This window comes from Struthio camelus, chromosome 4 (assembly GCF_040807025.1).
Source record: "Struthio camelus isolate bStrCam1 chromosome 4, bStrCam1.hap1, whole genome shotgun sequence".
Classification (NCBI taxonomy): Eukaryota; Metazoa; Chordata; class Aves; order Struthioniformes; family Struthionidae; genus Struthio; species Struthio camelus.
In genome coordinates this window covers 60,652,138-60,673,316 of record NC_090945.1, presented here as the reverse complement: position 1 = coordinate 60,673,316, position 21,179 = coordinate 60,652,138, and the positions used below count along the sequence as shown (strand labels likewise).

Here is a 21,179-nt window from a genome sequence, read left to right as displayed (position 1 = left end):
AGGCGGGCAGCGTGACGTCACCCGGCGCCGCGAGGGGCCGGCGGCAGGAGGGCGGCGCCGGCCTACGTTGCCCGGCAGGCCCCGCGGTCCCGCCGGAAGTGACGTGCGGCGCCATCTGAGGAGGGCGGCTGGAGGGGCGGCAGCGGTACCGGGTGTGTGTGGCCGCCTGTGGCTGCCGTGGGGCCGCCGCTGGCGGTGGGGGGCGCGCGGCGGCGGGGCCGGGCCGGGCCGCGGCCGAGGCGGGAGGCGGGAGGCGGGAGGCGGCGGTCCCGGCCCTGTCTGAGGCGCCTTCTCTCCCCGCAGGTGCGTGCGGCGCGGCCATGGCGGACTCCACGCAGAACGGGCCCATGCAGGGCGGCGGCGGAGCGGTGGTGAGGAGCCCCGGGCGCTGCGGGCGGGGAAGGGGGGTCTTGTTGCTGAGCGGCGGAGCTGGCTGCGCGGGGCGGCCCGGCCCGGCGGCGGCGGCCCTCGGCCTGGCTGCGCCGGGGCTGGGCGCCGCCGGGGACGGGCGCCGCCGGGGACGGAGGTGCCGGCTCGCAGTGTGATCTCTGCGCTGCTCCTGGCTGTGCGTGGGGCTGCCTCACCTGAAGGTCACTTGGGGTGGCAGTAACTGTACGTCCCTGGTTATGTTGCGCAAATAAGTAAATGGATAATGAGGGGAAGCTTGGATAATGATGATAAGAACGGATAATGATGGGAACCGGATGCTTGCGGTTTACTTGGTTAATTTTCAGTCCCCTTAAAAAGGGGTCTAGGGGCATAGAGGGAGGAGCAGTCTTCAAAAGCTGGCTCAAATTCAAGCCACGCTTTTGAACTTTTCCAGCTGAAAGGCTGTATTTGGATGCCTATCTTAGTGCCATAATAGCTAAAAGCATGCTGTGCTTTTTTAGAGTGTGCTTTTTTTAGAGCCTTTCTGGTACTGTAGGTTTATCAGGAGTGAAGAAGAGTGTGGTTAAGCAGAACTCAGCAACAGGAGGTAGACTAGATCACTATTCAAAGCTTTTTTCTTTTTTTTCTGGCCAATAATCTTTTTTTTTTTTTTTCCTGGTGTAGTTATGTGAATGTTAACTGACTCCCTTTTGTTGCCCCATCTATAAGAAGTCCTGTATGGAGTCTTTAGCCCCATGTATGTGAAGTATGTTCCAAAAGCAGCAATAGAGACAGAAGTCAGTAGGACTGAAGAGCTTGCATGATAAGTTATCTGTCTAGTGAGGTGGGTCCATATAGGAAAAAAATACCTCTGTAGAAGGTCCTAAAACCATATTTGATCATAACTTTAAGGGAGCCTTTTGATTTTGACACAGCGTAGCTATTTTTGATTTTCATAGTAACATCTTATGGATCAGGTATCACACACCCAAAAGATGCTATTTGCTTCAAGCTATCATTTGACTATATTCAAAGTTGGAGATAGAGTTGAAGCTTAGTAAGGAAGGAGGGATGAATGTAGGCAAATATTAAGATGCTAATTTCTGGGGGTTTGGCTTTTTTTTTTTTTCTTTCCTCCCCTCTTCAAATGTAGCAATTTCTGATGGCTAACAAGTTGGATACAGCAATGTGGATTTCCCGCTTGTTCACTGTTTACTGCTCAGCTTTATTTGTCCTGCCTCTTCTAGGGTATGTATTGTAATGTTATAAAATAACACTTAAAAACTTAGAAAGCAATTACACTTCTTTTTCTTAGAGTTGTTTTTTATGTAAGCCTGAATGTATAATATTCAGTTTACTGGATGCTTTCTGTGAGAATATTTTACAGATTTTAGACTGGTTTAAAACATTTTTTGATTTGTTTGGAAAACTCGTTGAACAACTGTGGAGGCAGTTATATTTTTTTGATGTGTAGTTATGGAATAATATACTGTTTTACCTTTGGCATCATGCTATAAGTCAGTGCTACTAGTTTTCGAGGTTGTTTTGGTAGTAGTAGTTATAGTAGAAAAAGCTTAAAATGATGTGCAATTGTGATGCAATTCTCAAGGGTGAACATTCCCTAAGCAGAGACCTGGTTTTTATGGTAACATCTCCTCTGGTAATTTGCAGGTTGCATGAAGCAGCAAGCTTTTATCAGCGTGCCTTGCTGGCAAATGCTCTAACCAGTGCCCTCCGACTGCACCAAAGGCTACCACACTTTCAGCTTAGCAGGGCATTTCTTGCCCAGGCTTTGTTGGAGGATAGCTGCCACTACCTGTTGTACTCTCTTATCTTTGTTAATTCCTACCCTGTTACAAGTATCCTTTAACAAAGTGTCATCCTGGTGATTTTTAAAAATGGAAGGAATGAAGGTTTTTAAGATATTATCTGTGCCATGACTTGAAAAAGCAGTTTAAACTAAAACGTGCTTGCTATTCATAGAACTTGCTCTGTGTAAAATAGGAGCTGCTTATGTTGATTGAGTCATATTTAGGTTAATCGTCTCTAACTAGTGCGTTGCATCCTCTGGCTCCTAGTATTTTCTTTTTCAGGATTTAAGTGCAGTGGTTTTTATGACCAGTGTCATGTGTGATACTTTAATGGCAGTTGATAATTTTCATTGATTACCACTACAGGATTTTATGTGAGTCTTCACTATAGGTAGGATATATGTTGTGTAGAGACAGCTGTTCAGTAATAAGCTTCTTTCAGATAACAATTTTTAAACAAAGTCTGAAAAAAGGGCTTATTCCCCTGGTTAGTCAAGATGACGTTTAAGAAATGGCTATTCTTTATTTGTGCTTAGTTTAATGTCCTGCTCTTAAAATGACTGCCACAGGAATCTTGCTGACTAAAATCTGAATTGTTGGCAACTGCATGTTCTTTGAAGAAACACAGTCTGTAACATCTATTAATAAAAATATTTTGATGACTAAATCTGTATGATAGATTTTAATTATGAACCTTGTACATTTCTTCCATGCAGGAAGAATGTATTTCTCTAAAAATGCAATTGTGTGTAAGGTCAGATGGTATTTTGTCCTTTTACATACACACGTACACACTTTAAAATCAATAAAATGTGTAGCTAAGAGAAGATGGAAGAAGCAAAGGGAACAGCTACAGAATCATTATACGTGTGCCTGTCTTAATCCAGTGTAGTTGATTCTGGCCAACCTTTTGCAAAGAGCCAACAAACTAAAATTTGTGCGTGTTATTGTAATATCAGTGTGTTGGGGTGGGTAGTGAAGCACTTCAGCAGCTTATAGTTTTCCTTATCGCTTGCTTCAGTGAGTATTTTCCCAATTCTGCTGTTTTCTTTGCTTCATGCTGCCACATATACAAAGAAGGTTCTTGATGTAAGTATCACAGAAAATACCGTTTAATACTTCCCTGTGCTTGGGTTTTATAACAGGTTTGAGAGTTGCAACTGTGTATTCTTTTAGCTACAGTGGAGGAGATACTTGCCAGGTGGAGCTGCTGCTCATGCACAAGCTTCTGCAGCCCTTTAACTCCAACTTCTCATATGCCACACTGATGTCTTGCTACTATAGGTTCTTTTACCCTAGTGGGCAGAATAAGGCTGGTGGCCTATGCAGTTGAACCTAAAATAGGTACATGAGGGATTGAAAGACTTCATATTTTTAATTTAATTTTACACAGTTATAATTCCTTAGATTGTTAATGATTTCTCTGAGGAGGATTCCATACTTCCAATAGTGTTCTTTGGGATTCTAATCTTAATTTCTAGGGAGCTAGTCTTAAAATGCTGAGAAGAGTCATAACTGATAGTTGTTAGTATTTTGATTTCTTCCTGCTAGAGAAAAGATTTATTTAACTTGCATATTTTTCTGGCAATCTTTTTTCTTCCTTAAAGGCACGAGGTTCAAATAGCATGCCCCTTCTGAGAAATCTTTTGGAGAAACTGAATGCTAATCAACAGAATATTCTAAAATTCATTGCTTGCAATGAAATTTTCCTGATGCCAGCTACAGTGTTTATGCTCTTCAGGTAAGAATTGCAATACATATCTTCAGAATTAAGAGCTTCTTATACAAGATTACTTTTTGCAGTGAGTTCTCTGTGGATCACAGAGATCTCCATTTTTACAGTTCTGTTTGATCAAGACGAGAACTTGGATTTATTTGATTCTAGACTTCTCAAGCTGGTTCATTAAATCAAAAAGCATTCACTCTAAAACAATTTGGCACCAAAAAAAACCCTCTCTTGATAGCATGAGTAAAGTTGCTGGTTAAAATCGGAATTTTTCAGTCTTGCAACTTGCACTCATCTAAAACCTCCAGTAGGTATAATTTTAGTCAGTGTAATACAATATTGAGATCTTTAGCTTCACTGAAGGTGTCTTTTTACTCTTATTTTTGAGTACTTGATCCCAGAAATAAAATTGGCATGGAAACTTATTCCTGCTTGCATAATGAAATTATGTCGTCTCCTGTGTTACTTCTGACCAGGGACGCTTTTTAAAATTTCCATCTGGTTTTGACTGCTGGGTCTGTGTGCTGCCTGTTGAATTCATTTTAGAGACCTTGAGTTTATGCATGTTGGAATACAGCTGAAGTCAAACAGCCATAACGGCCTGTATGTCACTGAAGTTGGAGGCATTGCCTTTTAATATTTGGAGGGGGGGACATACCCTTTATTCTGTGCAAGTTACAGCACAGTGAAAGCATTTGTGCTGAGGGGTCGGGAGGGAGGCTTTATTTTCTTGTAAGTTAATAGAATGCGTAATTTGTCTTTTTCTCCTGATATATCAACTGAATGCTTTGATGCCTTACTCTTGATGGATTCTGTTTCATTCTGAAGTCACTTAACAACCGCCACATACTCTCAGTATACAACATCTGAAGCATTCAAGCGCTTTAAACTTCTGTTTTGAAGTAGTTCTTTCTCTTTAGAAATAATTTAGTATATGAGGTGTAGCTACTTGATAAATCAGCTAATAGGTACTGAAGCTTTTAAAAGATGGTATATTGAGATTTAAAATAACATAAAGGTCAATATAGTTTACAATACTTCAATACAATTGTTGTGAAAATACACAATCGTATATAATTGTGTATAAGTACAATTTTGTGAAAGTCTGTTCCATAAGCTATTTTAGCTTATTAAATTGCTTGTAATTACTGCACGGGTGCAAGACTATCTTTCCCACTCCCCATAGCTCATTTTCCTTTTCACTTTGTATTATGCTTCTGGGTAAAGATCCTGTTCATATTTGAAGAAGCTCTAGTTAATGACACTGTCAGGTAATATACAGCTTTACACAGGGCTTTTTAATACTATGTTTTATGAGGAAACTTCAAGCAGTGAAATTAAACTCATGGTATTTCTGTTATTTACTCTGTGGTTTGGATCTACTTGCTACCCTTTCACTACTGTACAGCACTATCACAGGGAACAGCAGCTTTGTGAAGTGTATATATATGTATATAAAAAATTATTTCAAGCAAGTGGAATGGCTTGATATCAACATGGTTTTAATATCTCAATATGTCTATGGTAGTTTCCAATGTGTCATAAGAAGTTTTACAAAAGATTCCAGGAATAAGGCCTGGTTTTTCAAAGTGCTGTGCTTAGGACAAAAAATGTCTGTTGTAACTGGACTATTTATGCCAGCCAGCTTCCATGTTTGACCAAAAGGCTTTTGCTTAATAGTAAATGGGCCTCCGCTGTCACTTCTGTGACTCTTTTCCAACTTTCAGAATCTAGACATATAAAACACTTCATAAATACAAAATCAACATGAGAATAGCAATATTGCATTTCTTTAATTGCTTTATTGAGCAGTGTTATTCTGTAATGTAAGCTTCAGCCTTCATAAATGTACTGTTAGTTTTCTTGTTTGAGGTTGTGGATTTTTCTTTTTTCTTTTTTTTCTTTTCCTCTTTCCTTCATCGAATCTAGATAGTTTGAACAAATATGAACCTCAATCTGGCTTGGTATTTTTTGAGCCTGGGTAGTTCCCTTTTATTAGGGAATAATAAAATAATGTGTTGTATATGTGGGTTTTTTTGTTTGTTTGTCAGTATAAAACTCCACTTCTCTTTTCCCTTTTAGTGGGCAGGGGAGTCTGCTCCAGCCGTTCATTTACTATAGATTTCTTACGTTACGCTACTCCTCTCGGAGAAATCCATACTGTCGGTAAGCACTACATTGATTTTGGGAGCTAATGCTTAACAGCTTAGTGTTTTGGCATTCAGAAATTTCACTCTTAAATGAATAGATAACTGATAACTCTCAACCTGTAAATGGCAGTTGTAGAAATGTGGAAGAACCATGGATATTAACAAAAATATGAATGAATTCAAGGTTATACTTATTTCACATAACTGAACTTTTCTGAAATGTGCCATTTTTAAATGGGAACTTTCAGAACATACCTGCATAATTAAAACTAGGCTTTGGAGGAGAAAGTCTTCTAGATGTTTTGTAATTTTTTACCAAAAAGGTAGCCTTGTTTTTAGATTGCAGGCCTATCTTGAGTCCATTTCCGTATGTGAACAGACATTTATGAACTTGTGTAATGTCAACTGAAAAAAATTTGTGGATGATCTTAAACATGTTCATTCCCTACTTAAGTTGAAATCATAATCAGGTTTACTGTAATTGAAACATGGCCTTACTGATTTTGTTTAGCATTGACTTGACCAACTTTCATTGCTCTAAACTTTGAAACCATTAAATATTTCTGTGAGAATTTTACTCAGGTCAGTGCTTTCTCAGAACTTTCTCAAGACAAGCATTGCATAATGTAAGATTTGGTGAACATGCTTTCCAATCTGATCATTAGTTGATTGGAAAGTAGTTTGGTAAAGTAGGAAGTGGCTTTTGGCTGTTGTGGTATGCAAAGGCAGGTTTGAGAACCATAAGCTTAATCTCCTGCTATTCCCTACTGTTTTGTAGGAAATCAATTATTCCATCTTATTACAGGTATTTTTCAACAAAAATCAATGAAGGCACTTTTTTGGTATCTACAAAAAACTTAAATTGTGGAATGTTAAAACTGTTTTTTAATACAACTACTCCCCAGTGTTTTGCTGGTATTTATGTGATTTTAAGTCAAACTAGTGTTGTGAATTTTATTTCTTATGGCTGTCTTCTGAGAGTTGGTTCTAGACAGCAGGCCTTTTGTCCATTCTGGCTAGAAGCAACACCAAAGCACCACTTGCTGCCTCTTGGTTCCTTACGCAGCTTTTGAAAAAGTGTTACCTGCCCCTACCCTCTGGTTTTTCCCTGCTTGAAGGTTGAATTTGCCTTCTGTCTTGATATCTGTCTTTGTGTGGAAGTAGCGTTCAAAGTTAATTAAAATATTAATGTTTAAAGGATAAGAATTCTCGAGCTCTTGCAAGGTACTGCAACACGGAGTTGATCTAAAGAAACTTGTTAACTACAGTTTCCATTTTTTGAGAAAATGAGTGAATGAAAAGATTTCTAGGTACTAGATACTTCTGGCTAATGCTTATAGAATCTTAATACTCTTTGTTTAAATCTGATTCTCAGGACTCTCTTCACCGAGCTGAGGATTGTTGTTGAGCATCTAATAATGAAGCCCTCATGCCCTGTTTTTGTAAGAAGACTATGTCTCAGCAGCATTTCCTTTATAAGCAGATTGGCACCAACTGTTGCGTAGCCAACTTCCAGGCATTTATGTAATGTGAACGTTATGAGCAGCTGGCAATTCTGCTGATGATTATAAATTCCTGGTTTTACACTGATCTCACTCCAGGCTGTAGACAAATGTGTATATGCTTCTCTTGGAGATAATATGAAATTTATCATCTCAAAAGCGAGTCTTGGAAACTTAAAATTACTGTGTTGCGTTGCTAATTTGTGAGAAATAGCTTCATCTTATCCAAAACGTGCTAAGAAGGATAAAGTCCAAGCATATGGAATTGTTTTTTTTAAAAATCGTAGATTGTTTAAGGTTGATTAAAAGTTTGATTGTTTGTTTTAAGGAGTCTTTGCTTAGTAGGTCTCTTAGTTGGAACCCTAGCTACTGCAAAATGTCTCCAGTGGACACCAGTTGGTACATATACCAGTGCACTACACCTTGGACAGTATTCTTCTGCTTACTGATATGACCATGGACTTTTTTGCCTAAATTAGTATATTCAATAAAAAAAAATGGCCCACTTTGAATTTAACAAAATGGATTAAAATCTGTCAAGCTGGCATGGTTAACACCTTTTCTGAAGGAGAGCGTATTTTTATTAATTGAGAAAAAGAAAAAACTCTTCTGGGTTTCTTCCTTGTGATGTAGTTCTACATCATGTTGTTTGGAGAAATCTCAAGACTCTGACCACAGAAAACTCTGTACAGTTATGTTGTCATAACAAGATGTTTTACCAAGCCAAGTTGCTGACCTGTAAGCTTTTTGAGACAAAGATGCAATGCTTAAACTTTTAACCATCTCTTAAGTGAACTAATCAATGTAAATGTGGTAACTTTTTCAGAATCATTGCAAATGTGTTCTTGTGTCTCCACAAATGTGAGGCTGTGGTAACTCAAGCATGTCTGCTTTTTAGAAAATTAATCTGTAGCTAGCTTTATATAAATTGTTCTCCCAGTTTCTGAGGCTCTCATTGTGATGGGAAATTTACTTAAAGGATTGCACCTGTTCAGGCATCTATTGAAACAAATGGCTGTAGGATTCTTCTTGGCATAAATCCATCTGATCTTACTGATCTGAAGGCAGTGTCATGACTACAGAAATGAATAATAAATTGAGTTCTTATTATGCATTCACCCAGCAGCTGAAAGGTAGGTCATGGAAAAAGAATGTTATCTGTCAGAATGCAACCTGCTTCCATAAAGTTAAGGCAAAGCGTTTGTCTAATCGTCTGTGGTAAATGTTGATATTTTAATTACATAAAATATAATGGAATTCATCAGCCTTCTGTAAACTCCTAATGCATTGTACTTAATTCTTGCTTGGTCGGAGAAATCTTAGGTGAAACACTTTTGAAAGTGATCTTGAAACAAAGTATTTTCTTGTAACTTAACTTGTTTGTGATGTGGCTATAATTCAGACTTTTCAGTTGTATTAAGTATTAGTTTGTTGGTTCAGAGACATGCATTTATACGTTTATTTCATTTTTTTGCTCAACCTCTTGGTGCTGATGAAGACCTGTTTTTGGTAACCCAGTATGATATTGACTTTTGAACTTGCTCTCTGAACATGATTCGCTATTTACAGAATACTTGTACACTGCAGAAGCAACTGCATGCAGTAATGCTCTACAGCTGCTAAGACTTGCAACTAGATTTACTATCTGTATATCCTGTTATTTGAGCATTTTAGAAAAACTAAAATTTCTACTGCAATAAAAGGACTGTTAAATGTAATGTAGTAGGCTCTTCAAGCTTATTTTTCTTTCTAACAGAACATACTGATACTTGAACCTGGAAGTTGAGCAGAATGCAATTTTGTGTGCATGTTCTCTTGACCCTACTGCCACTTCTGAATCAGGAAACAATCAATGTCTTGTGCATTTCTAAACAGTGAATTTATAGGGAATTTTTTGCCTTATAAAGTGACCCTTTCCTTCAAAATTTAACTCAAGAGTAAGTACTGCAACAGTGCTATCTGATATGAGCAGAAATCCAGACCTACTTCTGACTGTTTCTATATTTCAGCACTGCTCTAGGCCCTATCTGATGTTGTGTATTTTTAAGTGATGACATCAGACTTTGCACCACTATGATTTTAAAATAAAGTTTGTTACCTAAGAGTCTATTCGGGAGTGGAAGGCAAATGAAGGCTTTGGTAATTAGTGTAAACAAAGTAACATTACTCTTAAGTTCTGAGCCAGTTCTTGTGCTCTAAGACTGCTTTTATTATGGGCCCAATTTACTGTTCCTTTGGTTGTACGTTATTATTGGTTAGAATTATGTTAATCTTAGTGAAGAGTAAAAACTGGGTCTGATATGTTACAAAAGTAGAAGGGTGCTGAGTTTTGTGACCCAGCTCTTTATGAATGGGCAAGGAAGATTAAAAAGATTAAATGAGTGAGATTTCCAATTCTCTACCTACTGAAGGCTCATGAAATAGTTTATATATGGATACGGGATTTCTTGCTACCTCTTTCTTTTAAGTAGTGTTAGATGTAGGTTGAGAGGAGAGAAATTTTTATAAACCAAATTTGATTTGGCTAGTGTTACATTTGTTTACATGCTTTGCTGAGACTTGCCTGACAAAACTGAGGCCTGGGTTTTGTTTGTGGCCTATTTAAAAAAAAAAAAAAAAACTTACTTGCAAGGTATGCCTAGAAAACATGGAATATTGGGATAACTTCTAAGCAAAATGAATTAGGCTACTGACCTGCACTCTGCATCAACTTTGATTTATTTGCTCTAGCCTTAGACCGCCTAAGTGATAGTACTGAGTTTTGTGCCCGCTTTGTAACAGTGGTTTGTGGCTGTTTCTGTACTAACAGCTAAACACATCAAATGCTGGTTGTCACAATTTGAGATTTTTCTAGTGAAAAGAATTGTATGTTCCTATTTCTATACTGCCGGCAGATAGCCATGATGCAGAGCCTGTAGCAGGAGTCAGTGATAACTAGAGGAACTTTGTAACTAATTGTGAAATCCGTTTGCCTACCCTGTGAAGAGAAGCATCCTTGTCCTAATGAAAGTTTGCCAGCCAAATGTGGTAACTGTTTCTGCTGGTATAAATCATACTGGCTTTTTTTATGTTGTCTTAGCTTTCATAACTTTAAGTGCTGCTGCATGAATTCTATGGGTAGGTCATACCCCTCTTGGACAAGCTTGCCGTAGAAGTGATGTTCCAACATAAGGCTTCGGTCCTGAGGCTTTATTTATCTACAGGTGAGACAGACAAATTATGTGTGTTGGGAACTGCTAATGCTGGTTGGGTTTTCTTATAAGTGAATAATCCACTAATACGTCCATCCTTCCCTTTATTGTCCTTTATTTAATTTTATACTTCTGTCATCTTTTGTGCTGTCAGTTTTATGCATTCTGTTCCCCTGAGATCTGTTAGTATTAAGTTCTATGTTTAACAAACTTTTTTTTGTTATAACAGTAAGTCAGTGTTTGTTCTGACAGTTTCTGAGCTATGGTTTAGTTTCTAAGCTGAATTTCTACAGTTTGAGCTATATATTTGACTGTGCTATCCAGACATTACATAGCTGATTGTTTTGTACTCTGTGTTGCACCCTCTTTATCATTAGGTACTTATATCACAATATTTGCTGTAGAGATCCCTTGCTATTTAAGAAAGTACAGTTACAGCCCATTTTACAGGTAGAAACTGAAGCACAGAAGGACAGATCACTTGCCCAAGGGTAGTGTAAGAGCTCTGGCAGAGCAGGCAGTAAAAGAATGAATGTTGCAGAAGTGTTCAAGGGGCTCTGATTCTTTTGTATGCCACATATGATTCTGATCTTGATACTGCTGCTTAAACAGTTGCAAAAAATACTGTACAATATGGTGCTCAGATTAAGGATGACTAAGACCATTGAGCTAGAACAGCATACTCTCTTAAGTGCTGTCAGAAATTGCTTTCCTTGTGGAAGGGAGGCGTACTTAGGTATGGCCCCTGGTATCTTCCTTTTTCTGGTGGGGAGGAATGTGCAGCAGAATGAGATCGTGAGTGCTTATGTCCAAGACAGATGTTAGCAGGCTATGCTGATCTGTTAAAATTGCTTATACTTTTTAACTGCTGCGGTGTACATATTTGTGGTTATAATATAACAATATTGAAACTAATTCGTTTATCTTTGTATTGAAACTTTATTTAATGTGCTAGAAGTTCCTTAAAAATCGTAGGAAGAATCAGGCCTTACTGTTTTAAATTCCTTTCTAAGGACAGAATCTTAAGCAATCTTTTATTTCACAGATGCATTATCAGTATGGATAATGTAGTTGAATTTAAGATTAAATGTAGATTCAAAAATATCCTTTTCATAGAATATGTCAACACTCCTTATTAACTTTTCTACAAAAGCTAGTTTCATGACAATAGCAGATACTGTACGAGTAAGGGAGTTGCATTGCTTAGTTCTGTGCTATCCAGCAGCACAAACTTCTAAAATGAATTGGAAAATTCATCGTTTTGTTGTATTGAAGAGCTGAGGCACAAAATGCTAATGTAAGGCTCAGAGGGGAAATACAGTTCTCCTGCATATTTGAGAAAATGTGCAGCCCTCTCAAGAAAATCTAATAAACATAATAATCACAGGCTGCTGACACTAAGGAAAAAGCACCTCATTCGCTCTTTCTTTTATGCAGCGATTTACTGGTCCCTACTGATTTTCAAATTGGATCACTGCAGTAAATTATCCATGCCAGTACCTGTGAAAGTAAGCACTGGGATCCATATTTGTTTAGTGTTCTGCTTAAATCAGCAAGAATAATAAATTTGATGGTATGAAATTGCAACTACCAAGGGCTTCTCTCAGTGAATGAGCAAAGTATCTCCACTTGTAATTTATTGTGACCCTTTTCACTGTATGTGCTTTGTATGTCAAATATTTATTTCAAAACAAATTAAATTGTTTTCTTTCTGTATTGATACAGCTACGGTTTTGTAGTTCTTGAAATCAAATTGTATAGTTTTCTCTGGATTTAAAATATTACCAATGTTATGTTGCAAAACAACAGTTGTTTAAGTTCAGTTCTTTCAGTTTGAGTTAGTGACCAAAGGCTTTGCATGTTAAATGTTCTAGGTTCGTGTGTGTGTGTGTGTGTGTGTGTGATCCACACCCTCCCCCCCCCCCCCCCCGAGAATAGCACAGGATATAGTAAACTACTATAACTTTTTGCTTGCTTTCCTGGAGAAAAAGAAAGATTAAGTTGTGTATCAAACCCCAGAAAAAAGCTGATACCCGTCTTTAAGTCATTGGAGATATTATGATTTATAACATTGTAGATGTCAGGCCAAGTTCTGTGAAAACTTATGTAGATGCTCAGTTTACTACCATATTTTCAATGGAGGTGTTAATAGCAGTGAAGTTACGAGTGCATCTGTGTTTTGGCAGGAGTCATACCCTGTTCTGTGAGTCTTCTAGTAGGTGACTTTGTGACTGTGGTTATATAACCCTAGCTAAATAAGACCAATTGCTGATCTGATAACCAGCACTTGATTACTTGGAATTTATCAGTGTAACTTATTTCATAACAAGTAAACAAAATCATAAACCAGTGCTGTTAAGTGTGATCCCTGTTACTCTTTTTTTGTGGGGTAGCCTTATTTGTGATGATGCTTTGAATACTGACTTCTGTTCAATCCTAGTTCCCATTAGATGGGTTTTATTTTATCACAACTGACTTCAACCATAAATCTGTGGTCCTAGGTTAGTCTTGGAGAAGCAATAGTGTGGATTATATTCTGAGGAGCCATCAAAGACCTTTCTCTTAATGGAATAGTTAATTGGAGGTTGATTGTCTCCTGATTTTCACGTACCTGATCGTGGTACCTTCTTTGTGGGGTTAGTAAGGAGTTGCAGCAGTCTGCCTCTCGAGCAGGATCCTGGAAGCTGCTTTCCTCGCAAACAAGTGCAGATCACAGTAATTTCATTTTCTGCTGTGTGTGTGTTTTTGAGTGCTAACGCCTTGTTCTTCACATTGGCAAAGAGTGCGTTGGATGAAGATGGTGTACCAGTCTGAGATATTTAACAGGAAAACTAACTTTAAAAGTCAGAAATGATCATAATGATGTAAGACTAGACCATCAGCAGGGGTTAAAGCAATGCTGAGTGTAGTTTTCACAAGGGTAGAAAAGTAACAGGGAAGAAGTAAAATAGGAGAGAAAAAAAACAAGGGAAAAGCTGAAGAGTTTAGCTCTATATAATAGGTATGGAAATCCTACTTGGGTGCTATGCTGCTTTCATAAACCCATGAGTGGAGATTTGAGGTTTATGTCATTAATATTATCTGCACAGTACATAGTTTTCTAGCTGAAAATTATTTCAAATCTCTTCTGTATTAAAATGTCATTGGAATAGCATCTTCAGATGCTGCCATGTTGTACAAGAGAGGCAGATCTTTATCTACTTAAAATGAAAAAAAGAAAGGTTTTGTGGAATTATGTGCTCTTGTATGTTATTTTCAAGAGCACACATTTCTGAATTTTAAAATCCATCAGCATTTTAACAGTTATGTAATTGTTTAATACATGGGAATATTTAAACCTTGGAAACTACAGTTATAGCATCAAGCATCAGTTTAGCTTGTATTTCCTCAGCATCCAGTGGTCCTATTCATTTTTAATTGTTTAAAAATTTTTAAATGCTACTCTTTGGGGCAGAGGCAAGCCTTAGGGCTGCTCTGATGTATACATGCTGTGAATCGATGTTGTATACGCTTACAGTATCAGATAAATGACTACTAATAAATAAAATGCTTAATGTTGTTGCCATTTGAATATTTTTCATATGTTTTGCTGTTTGCCTCTTCCTTATCTCTGCCAGCCCTCTCACTTTTCATAATGTAGAACACATTGTGAGGGAAATAGTTTAAAAAAACAAAAACACTTGCACTGTATAGGTATTTCTAATCTCTTGCCATTGTACACTTCAAAGTAGTAGTGAAACTGATTAAAAGAGTATGAAGTAAGGTAAGGCTCTCTGAGAAGTAGTGTGGGCAAAAGAATCAAGCTGCTGTTAAGCTGGTGTTTGATTTGTTCACAAAAGATTGTATGGCAGAGCTGCAGTAGCAGCAGAATAGACATGATGCAGGAAGCCTCCTCCAGTTCCGTGTTCGTATGCATCTCTCAGTATTGCTGTTCAGGTGAAAGAGTAGTTGTTTCAATGGAGTATGCATTATATATTTATTGTTTTAAGAACTGTAAACTACTTTTTTCCATTAGGATGGAGGTAAGTGTTACTATCCTTAAGAGTTTTTTTTTTCATTACCCAGAGACTGGAAATTGTACTTGAATATGAAACTTGGTCAGTTGAAATGAGTGGGAGTATTTCTTCAATGTTCTCATTTTATTCCAAACCACTGACCTCTAGTGGCTGACTTGCAACTATGAAGCAAGGCTTTTTAGTAATGTAACGTACATCTCGGGTGTCTTAGCTACAGCAGAAACTTTTTTTTTTACCCTTTTCAAGAGAATAATGTCTCTTCATGATTTATTATACTTTGACTTCACAAGCATCTGGTTTATGCATTGATGCTTACAGGAAAGGAGACAAAAGCAAAACCAGATTTATGGTTAGGTTTTATTTAAATAAATAGCTACAAGCCCAAATGCTTTCTGATATCGTTGTTTTGCAGGGAAACTAAAAGATTCTATGATCTGTGAGAGCATCCCGTAATAAAGGTCCTAAGACCTCTATTGTCAAATCCTTGCAATTATAAGGCACTATAATTACATTACCAGAATCTTAATCCCTTTTTCTTGCTTAGGATATTACTGCTTTACATTTGAAGTCTTTCCTGAATGTGTAGGTGTGGGATTTTTTGATAAGGGAACTGTAACCTTTTCTACTTTCTGCTACTGTCTGCTCTCACTAAGCCCTTTCTCTTCTGTAGCCACATCCTCCTTTAATTGTACTTTGTCTTCACCTGATCCTGTGATAGTGATACTGACTTCAGCCTTGCAGAAGATCTGATGTGGTCTCACCTGGGTTTCCGAGAAAGTGGTGATGTTGTCGAGCTGTGCTATGAGAGGACTGAAAACGTTGCCAGCAGCAGGGTGACCTAGTAGCAGTGTCAGCATGTTGCTAACCCCATGACCGCTGCTGGCTTCGAAAGGACTGGTGATCAGTGCTGCCCAGCGTTCAAAAAGCTGGAGATGCCTCTATTGCACAAAACAGAGCTGATGTTCATGTGAATGAACTTTGTGTGAATAATGAAAAACACTTACAAACTTGCTGAGGGTAACACTATCCTTACTTCTAGCTTATTTTGATCTTAGAACCTGTGACCTATGAAATTCTTGCAGATGTCAAGTAGTACATGATTACACACTTTATTTTGTGCTTATGCAACCTGCCTCACAAAGTATGTTTCTGTTAACTTAAATAATTTGCCTGCAAAATTTAAAGGCTCTCTGGGATTACTGGACACCTTATGCGTTTATTTAATTTTTTAACTATTGGTAAGTATTTCTGTGGTGTTAACAATAAGTGCAGGATCATAAAAGGCACAAAACCCAGTCTCTCCCTTTAAAAGAAAAAAAAAAAGTGTTGAATGCAAGATGCGGAAGACAGGATGTTCTGGGAATTACAAACAGCAATTTCTTTCAAGCCATTAACTCAACTCTTGTGGGTGTTGTGAGGACTTAAAAGTCTCTTCCACTGTATGAACTTGATATATTTAATGCATTTTGAGATTTACATTGTATCAATTATCAAATTTTAAGGCACACTAAAATACTTCACTGTATATTATCCATTACGTATGCATCATATATTTCATACTAAGCGGTAACCGTGGAAAAGTTCACCATGAGGTTCTGCTGTAGCTCAAGTAATCCAGTCAGTTACCCATTTATTTTAAATAAACAAGAATGAGTAAAAATAGGCTGGCTTTCCAAAGGTGTCTATATTTTGTCTTTCAATTCAGACACCTGCTTTTATTTAGAACTGTTTATATATCAATAATTTTTTCAAACTTCTCCATAAAGCAGGTTCCAAATCTTAAAAGGTTTTAGTCGCACAGTCCCTGTACTTCCTGCAGACTTTTGCAAAAGAGGTAAAGCAATTTGATAACCTTTTAAGTTTTTACTGACAAGGTAATATGCTTCATACAGCAGCAAGATTTTGAAGTGTTTCTTGCAAAAGGAAGCTTGAGGCAATGACTCCTGCCTGATAAGGTGGACATCCCACATCTTATGAGCAGTACACTAAGATCTTCCTGTGACAGAACTGTGATAGATATGCCAGCGAAGGGGAGGATAAGCGTCCTCGCTGATGGCACTGCTAGGTGGGATTGGCATGGCTTAGCTATGCAGGTAGCTCCAGGCAGTCCTGCAGCGCAGCCTGTGCCCCAGGGTCAGGCTGTGCAGGAGCCTTGCACAAGCATAGCACTGGGGCTCTTCAGGTAGCCCATAACTGTGGCATGGGAGTTGTGCTCAAACTGCTCAGGAGCCTCGGTCAGATTTTACCAATACAAAGTTTTGCAATTCTTCTGTAGTACCAGTCAAAGAACGGCAAATCCTGTATGTTAGAGGAAACCATCTTCCATCTGCTTTCCCTTCTTGTAACAGAGAAGATTTTTAATAACTTGTATCATTGAGGGCATACAACTTGAATGTGAATGAGTGTTTGTTTTAAGACATTTCATGAGATATGGGCTTAAAATGGCTCCATGGTTTTATTAACAATAAAATGTTAGGATGCAATTCTGAATATACTGAATTATAATGTTGCTTTATTTTTAATATTGCTTTATTATTAACAATGAGAAAGAGTTCACCCATTCACTATGGCTATATAGTTTCCTCTGTTGTAAGCAGAAAAATGTAGTATAGTTTGTATGTGTTGGATATAAAGTTCCCTACCATTTGCAAGGTTGCTCCACTCACTGCTAGTGATCGATTAAATTGATGATTGTGACGCTGATAAATAAAGATTTGGGATTTCAGTCTTAAAGGACACTGCAGATGCACACCAAGAGACATGGCAATTCATTACTGATTGCTTCCTGTACTTGCCTTTCCTATGCTGAATAGAGGCCTTCTGAGATCCTATTGCTTGTTCTTTTGTCTCCTTCCACAGGTTTCAGGTTCATCAACTGAAAGGTTCATGCAGAGCCCTTGACATAAATCCTGGTTGACCTCCGTACTGGTAATATCTGTTAATTTGTTTGTGTTATTTCAGCTTAACTGATTTTCTTCCTTATCCATATTTATTGGAATTCACTTGTATATAAGAATATGAAATAATGTAGTGATTCCATCTGGTTTTGGGTGGGAAATGATAGACCCAAAGAAAAATATTTTTAGAAATAATGCAACAGTTTGCATCTCTCCTAGAGTATAGCAGGGACTCTTCATGAAGTACAGATGTTTCAAGTTTTTCTATCCATTAGTATTCTTTCTGATATCTTTACATACAGAAAAGAAACTTAAGGAACTTTGTTAACCTCACACCTTTATTGCTAGGCTCTTGCCAAAATAACAAACAGTCGGCAAAGCGTATATTGGTTGCATGTTACACTCCAACTGGTAATGGGTGAGTTGACTCCACCTTTGCTATTTTACAACTTGCAGTGAGTTTAGTATTTAACTCCATGGCTGTACATCTGGTACTTCATGCTACAGCATCTGTTGCAATACTAGCCATTCACCTGCGCATAGCTGCCATTGGACTATTGGGAAGATAGGTGTTAATCCTTCTGTGCAAGTATTTAACTTCAACCTGCCTCCATCAGGCTTACAGATAACTTACACTGGCAAAACTGATCGCTAGCTGACTGTTAAAGAAGTTATGTGCCAGTAAACCTTGTTCAAAATCTAATTGGCTATGTTAAGGACAGGCACTGTTATAATTCCCGTAAGTGATCAAATGCATTGTGGATTATCAGATAACGTCAATGACCCGAATTCCCTGCCAGGCTAACTGCTGGTGAGTTCCCAAGTTCCTTGCTGCGTGCAAATAAAGACAAGGAAGCCACAGATGGTTTGTCAGTCATGTAAGTTAACGTCTAAGACACCCTGGAAAAAAACTTCAAATTGCCAAAATGCTTCTTAAAAAAAGCTTGTGATCTGATGCCAGTAGGACCAACATCCACAGGTCCTGGGCCAAAATCTAGATGAGAGAAATGGAAGAAGGCTTCACCACAGAGCTGAGAAGGGAGACAGGACATTGCAATGATTTGCCTGCGGCATCGTGCACAGGGCACCTGTCTCGGGAGACAGAAGTAAGTTTTAGGGTTTTTTTGTTTCGTTTTATTAGCGCGGACCCAGGGAGCTATATTTTCAGAGGGACCTAAAGACAGGGACGATCCCTTTTTACATAAAGAGGAAGAGCTGCCTCGACGCAACGCTGGGGCGAGGGGAAGGGCTGTGGCGTCTTGCGTGAGAGACGCCCGAGCCTCCGCAGCGCGTTACCGGCCGCGCCGCCCCCCGGCCGGCGGCGGAGGCGGTTCGGGGGCGGGGCGGGGCCGGGCGGGCGGGCGCTCTGCGCATGCGCAGCGAGCGCCCCGTGAGTCAGCAGCGGCGGCCGTTGGGCGGCGCGCGCCCCTCTGCACATCCGGGTGCCGCGGCGCCGCCCACCGCCGCCGTCCCGCCTGCTGCCGCCGCGCCGGGGGCCGCGCCGCAGCCGCGCTGCCGGCGCGGGCCTGTCCCATGAGCCTCGGCGCCCGCCCGCCGGCCCGTGGCGCGCGCGGCGGGCAGCGGCCGGGCTCTGCGCGAGGTGGCCGCCATGCTGCCGGCCCTGGCCGCCCAGCGGCGGGGCTGCCGCAGCCTCTACCGGCTGTACGTGCGGTGCCAGGCGGCGCCGCTCCGCCGGGCCTGCCACGGTGAGTCCCTGGGGCCCGGCCCCTGCCCGCGGGGCGCTGCCGGGCGGCGGGGGGCGCCTTCAGCCCCTGGGCAGCGTTTGGAAACGCTGCGAGGTCCGCGCGCGTGGAAAGCCGCAGTTAGCCTGCGGGCCGCTCGCGTGGGTGATTCGCTGCCCCTCCGAGAGGTTCTGTTTTGCGCGTGGGCTTGCCAGGCCTGCGGGTCGTCAGCGCTCGTCTGGCAGTGAGAGAAGGGGTGGAGTAGCAGCCCCCTCTCCCCCCCCCCCCCCGCCCCATTTTGCCGGCGCTTGTGGGCCCTTGGCTTAAACTAGGCTCAGTCATGAGCGTGGATGCGGGGCGGGAACGCCTTCGTGTTGGGGCGGTGACGCCGCTCCTGGCAGCGCCAGAAGCAGCGCTTGGGTTTGTGGCTGCCTTTAGAGTACTTTGGCTTTTTTTTTTTTTCCTTTAAAGAAAGGAAAATACTTAAGTAATAAATGCCTTGGTGGGCGAGGAGAGCGAAACAACTCATTGCAGGTTTTTTTTTTTTTTAACGTGCACTGTGTCGGCTTCCAAACCTGTCAGTTCCAGTCCTACCTAGTACTGTTTTATAATGTATGTTTTAGAGTTGAAGTTTGTAATAATTATAAAATAAAGTGCAGGCTTCTAAGATTTGCTTTGGTTTGGCAAGTAAGCCCTGGCCTTTTCTTTAGGCCGTAGATCCCATGAAATTAAAATTCTGACCACTTTTGTCCCTCTTCATACAGTCACTTATGGTTGAATTACAGTAAATACTTTTTTTTAGTGTATACATAAATTAGTTTTTCTTGCTTATTCAACTGAATGTGCTGATTAAGTTTCCATTTCAACTGCTGCAGTACTATCAAGGCTCAGGAACTGGTCATTTTATGTCATGTTTTTGTTGCAGTCTTTTGTGAACTATAATCTGTAAGGTCACTGAGCTGTGCTGGGTTGATATTCTGGGTTTTTGTCACATTAGCAGCAATTAATAGTTAACAAGAGCTTATCTGACTATTCCTTTTGTGAAATCATTCATTAATAAGGTCTAAATCGGCATGCACACACCCATGCAGTTGCTTCTATTTTGGAGGACTAAAGTGAAAGGAATACGGGACTGTGTAGAAAAACCTGATGTGTTAGAATGACTTTTAAAAATGGATGTTTAAATGGACACAAGGAAAGCATGCTGTCTACTCCCATTTTGTAAATCCTAAGCATAGGTAAAATAGACGTAGATCATTATTAAAAGCTAACCTTTTATAGTCTGTGTTGGTATTTCTGGACTCACTCTGCTCTCTTTTTTTCTTTGAAAATGATTTGTCTGCAACATCTTTTTTTCTTCCTCTCTCTTAGGATGGCAGGCTTCAATGAAAAGTGGGAGTCTTTCTTATGTTCTACCTTGCATTCGTCTGCCAGTGCAGCTGATGAGTCAAGTAAGAGTTTATAGCTCTAATGGTCAGAAAAAAGATCTTGGATCAGAGGATACAGCTGTATCAACCCCTGAAGAAACTGTGCCCAAAGCTGGAACAGGTCTTTATGTTTGTTTCAATTTTAGTAGTATTAAGACTAAAGTAAAGAGTATTTATTTATGTAAGTGTTAAAGCTTAATGTAAGTAACAATTGATACTTTTTTCACTGCTATACTACAGTTGCAGACCTTTTAATATTTGTGGCTTCTGGGCATGCCATATATAAATTTCAAGTGTATAAGCAGAGAAGAATGGCATTCCTAAGAAATTCTTTATTTAATTTAGGGTAGTGGAACTTGGTGATGATGATAAAATGTACATGTCAGAAGGGATTAGATAATTCAAGAC

At 39.6% G+C, this 21,179-nt stretch overlaps 2 protein-coding genes across 2 annotated transcripts in view; both read left to right on the top strand.

The window, feature by feature from the left end:
- Window positions 1-32: 32 nt before the first annotated feature.
- Window positions 33-12,469, top strand: TMEM33 (transmembrane protein 33). Its single transcript, XM_068943019.1, has 8 exons — window positions 33-152; window positions 304-371; window positions 1,523-1,617; window positions 2,041-2,228; window positions 3,202-3,269; window positions 3,788-3,921; window positions 5,989-6,072; window positions 7,432-12,469. Exons 2-8 carry the CDS (start codon window positions 321-323, stop codon window positions 7,559-7,561), a joined length of 750 nt encoding a protein of 249 aa, XP_068799120.1. The 5' UTR covers window positions 33-152; window positions 304-320; the 3' UTR covers window positions 7,562-12,469.
- A 6,746-nt stretch (window positions 12,470-19,215) lies between these two features.
- Window positions 19,216-21,179, top strand: part of SLC30A9 (solute carrier family 30 member 9) — a 38,940-nt gene continuing 36,976 nt past the window's right edge. The window contains exons 1-2 of the mRNA XM_068943018.1: window positions 19,216-19,368; window positions 20,716-20,892. Coding sequence (XP_068799119.1) covers window positions 19,272-19,368; window positions 20,716-20,892 — 274 coding nt within the window. The 5' untranslated portion in view covers window positions 19,216-19,271. The remainder of the gene's footprint in view (window positions 19,369-20,715; window positions 20,893-21,179) is intronic.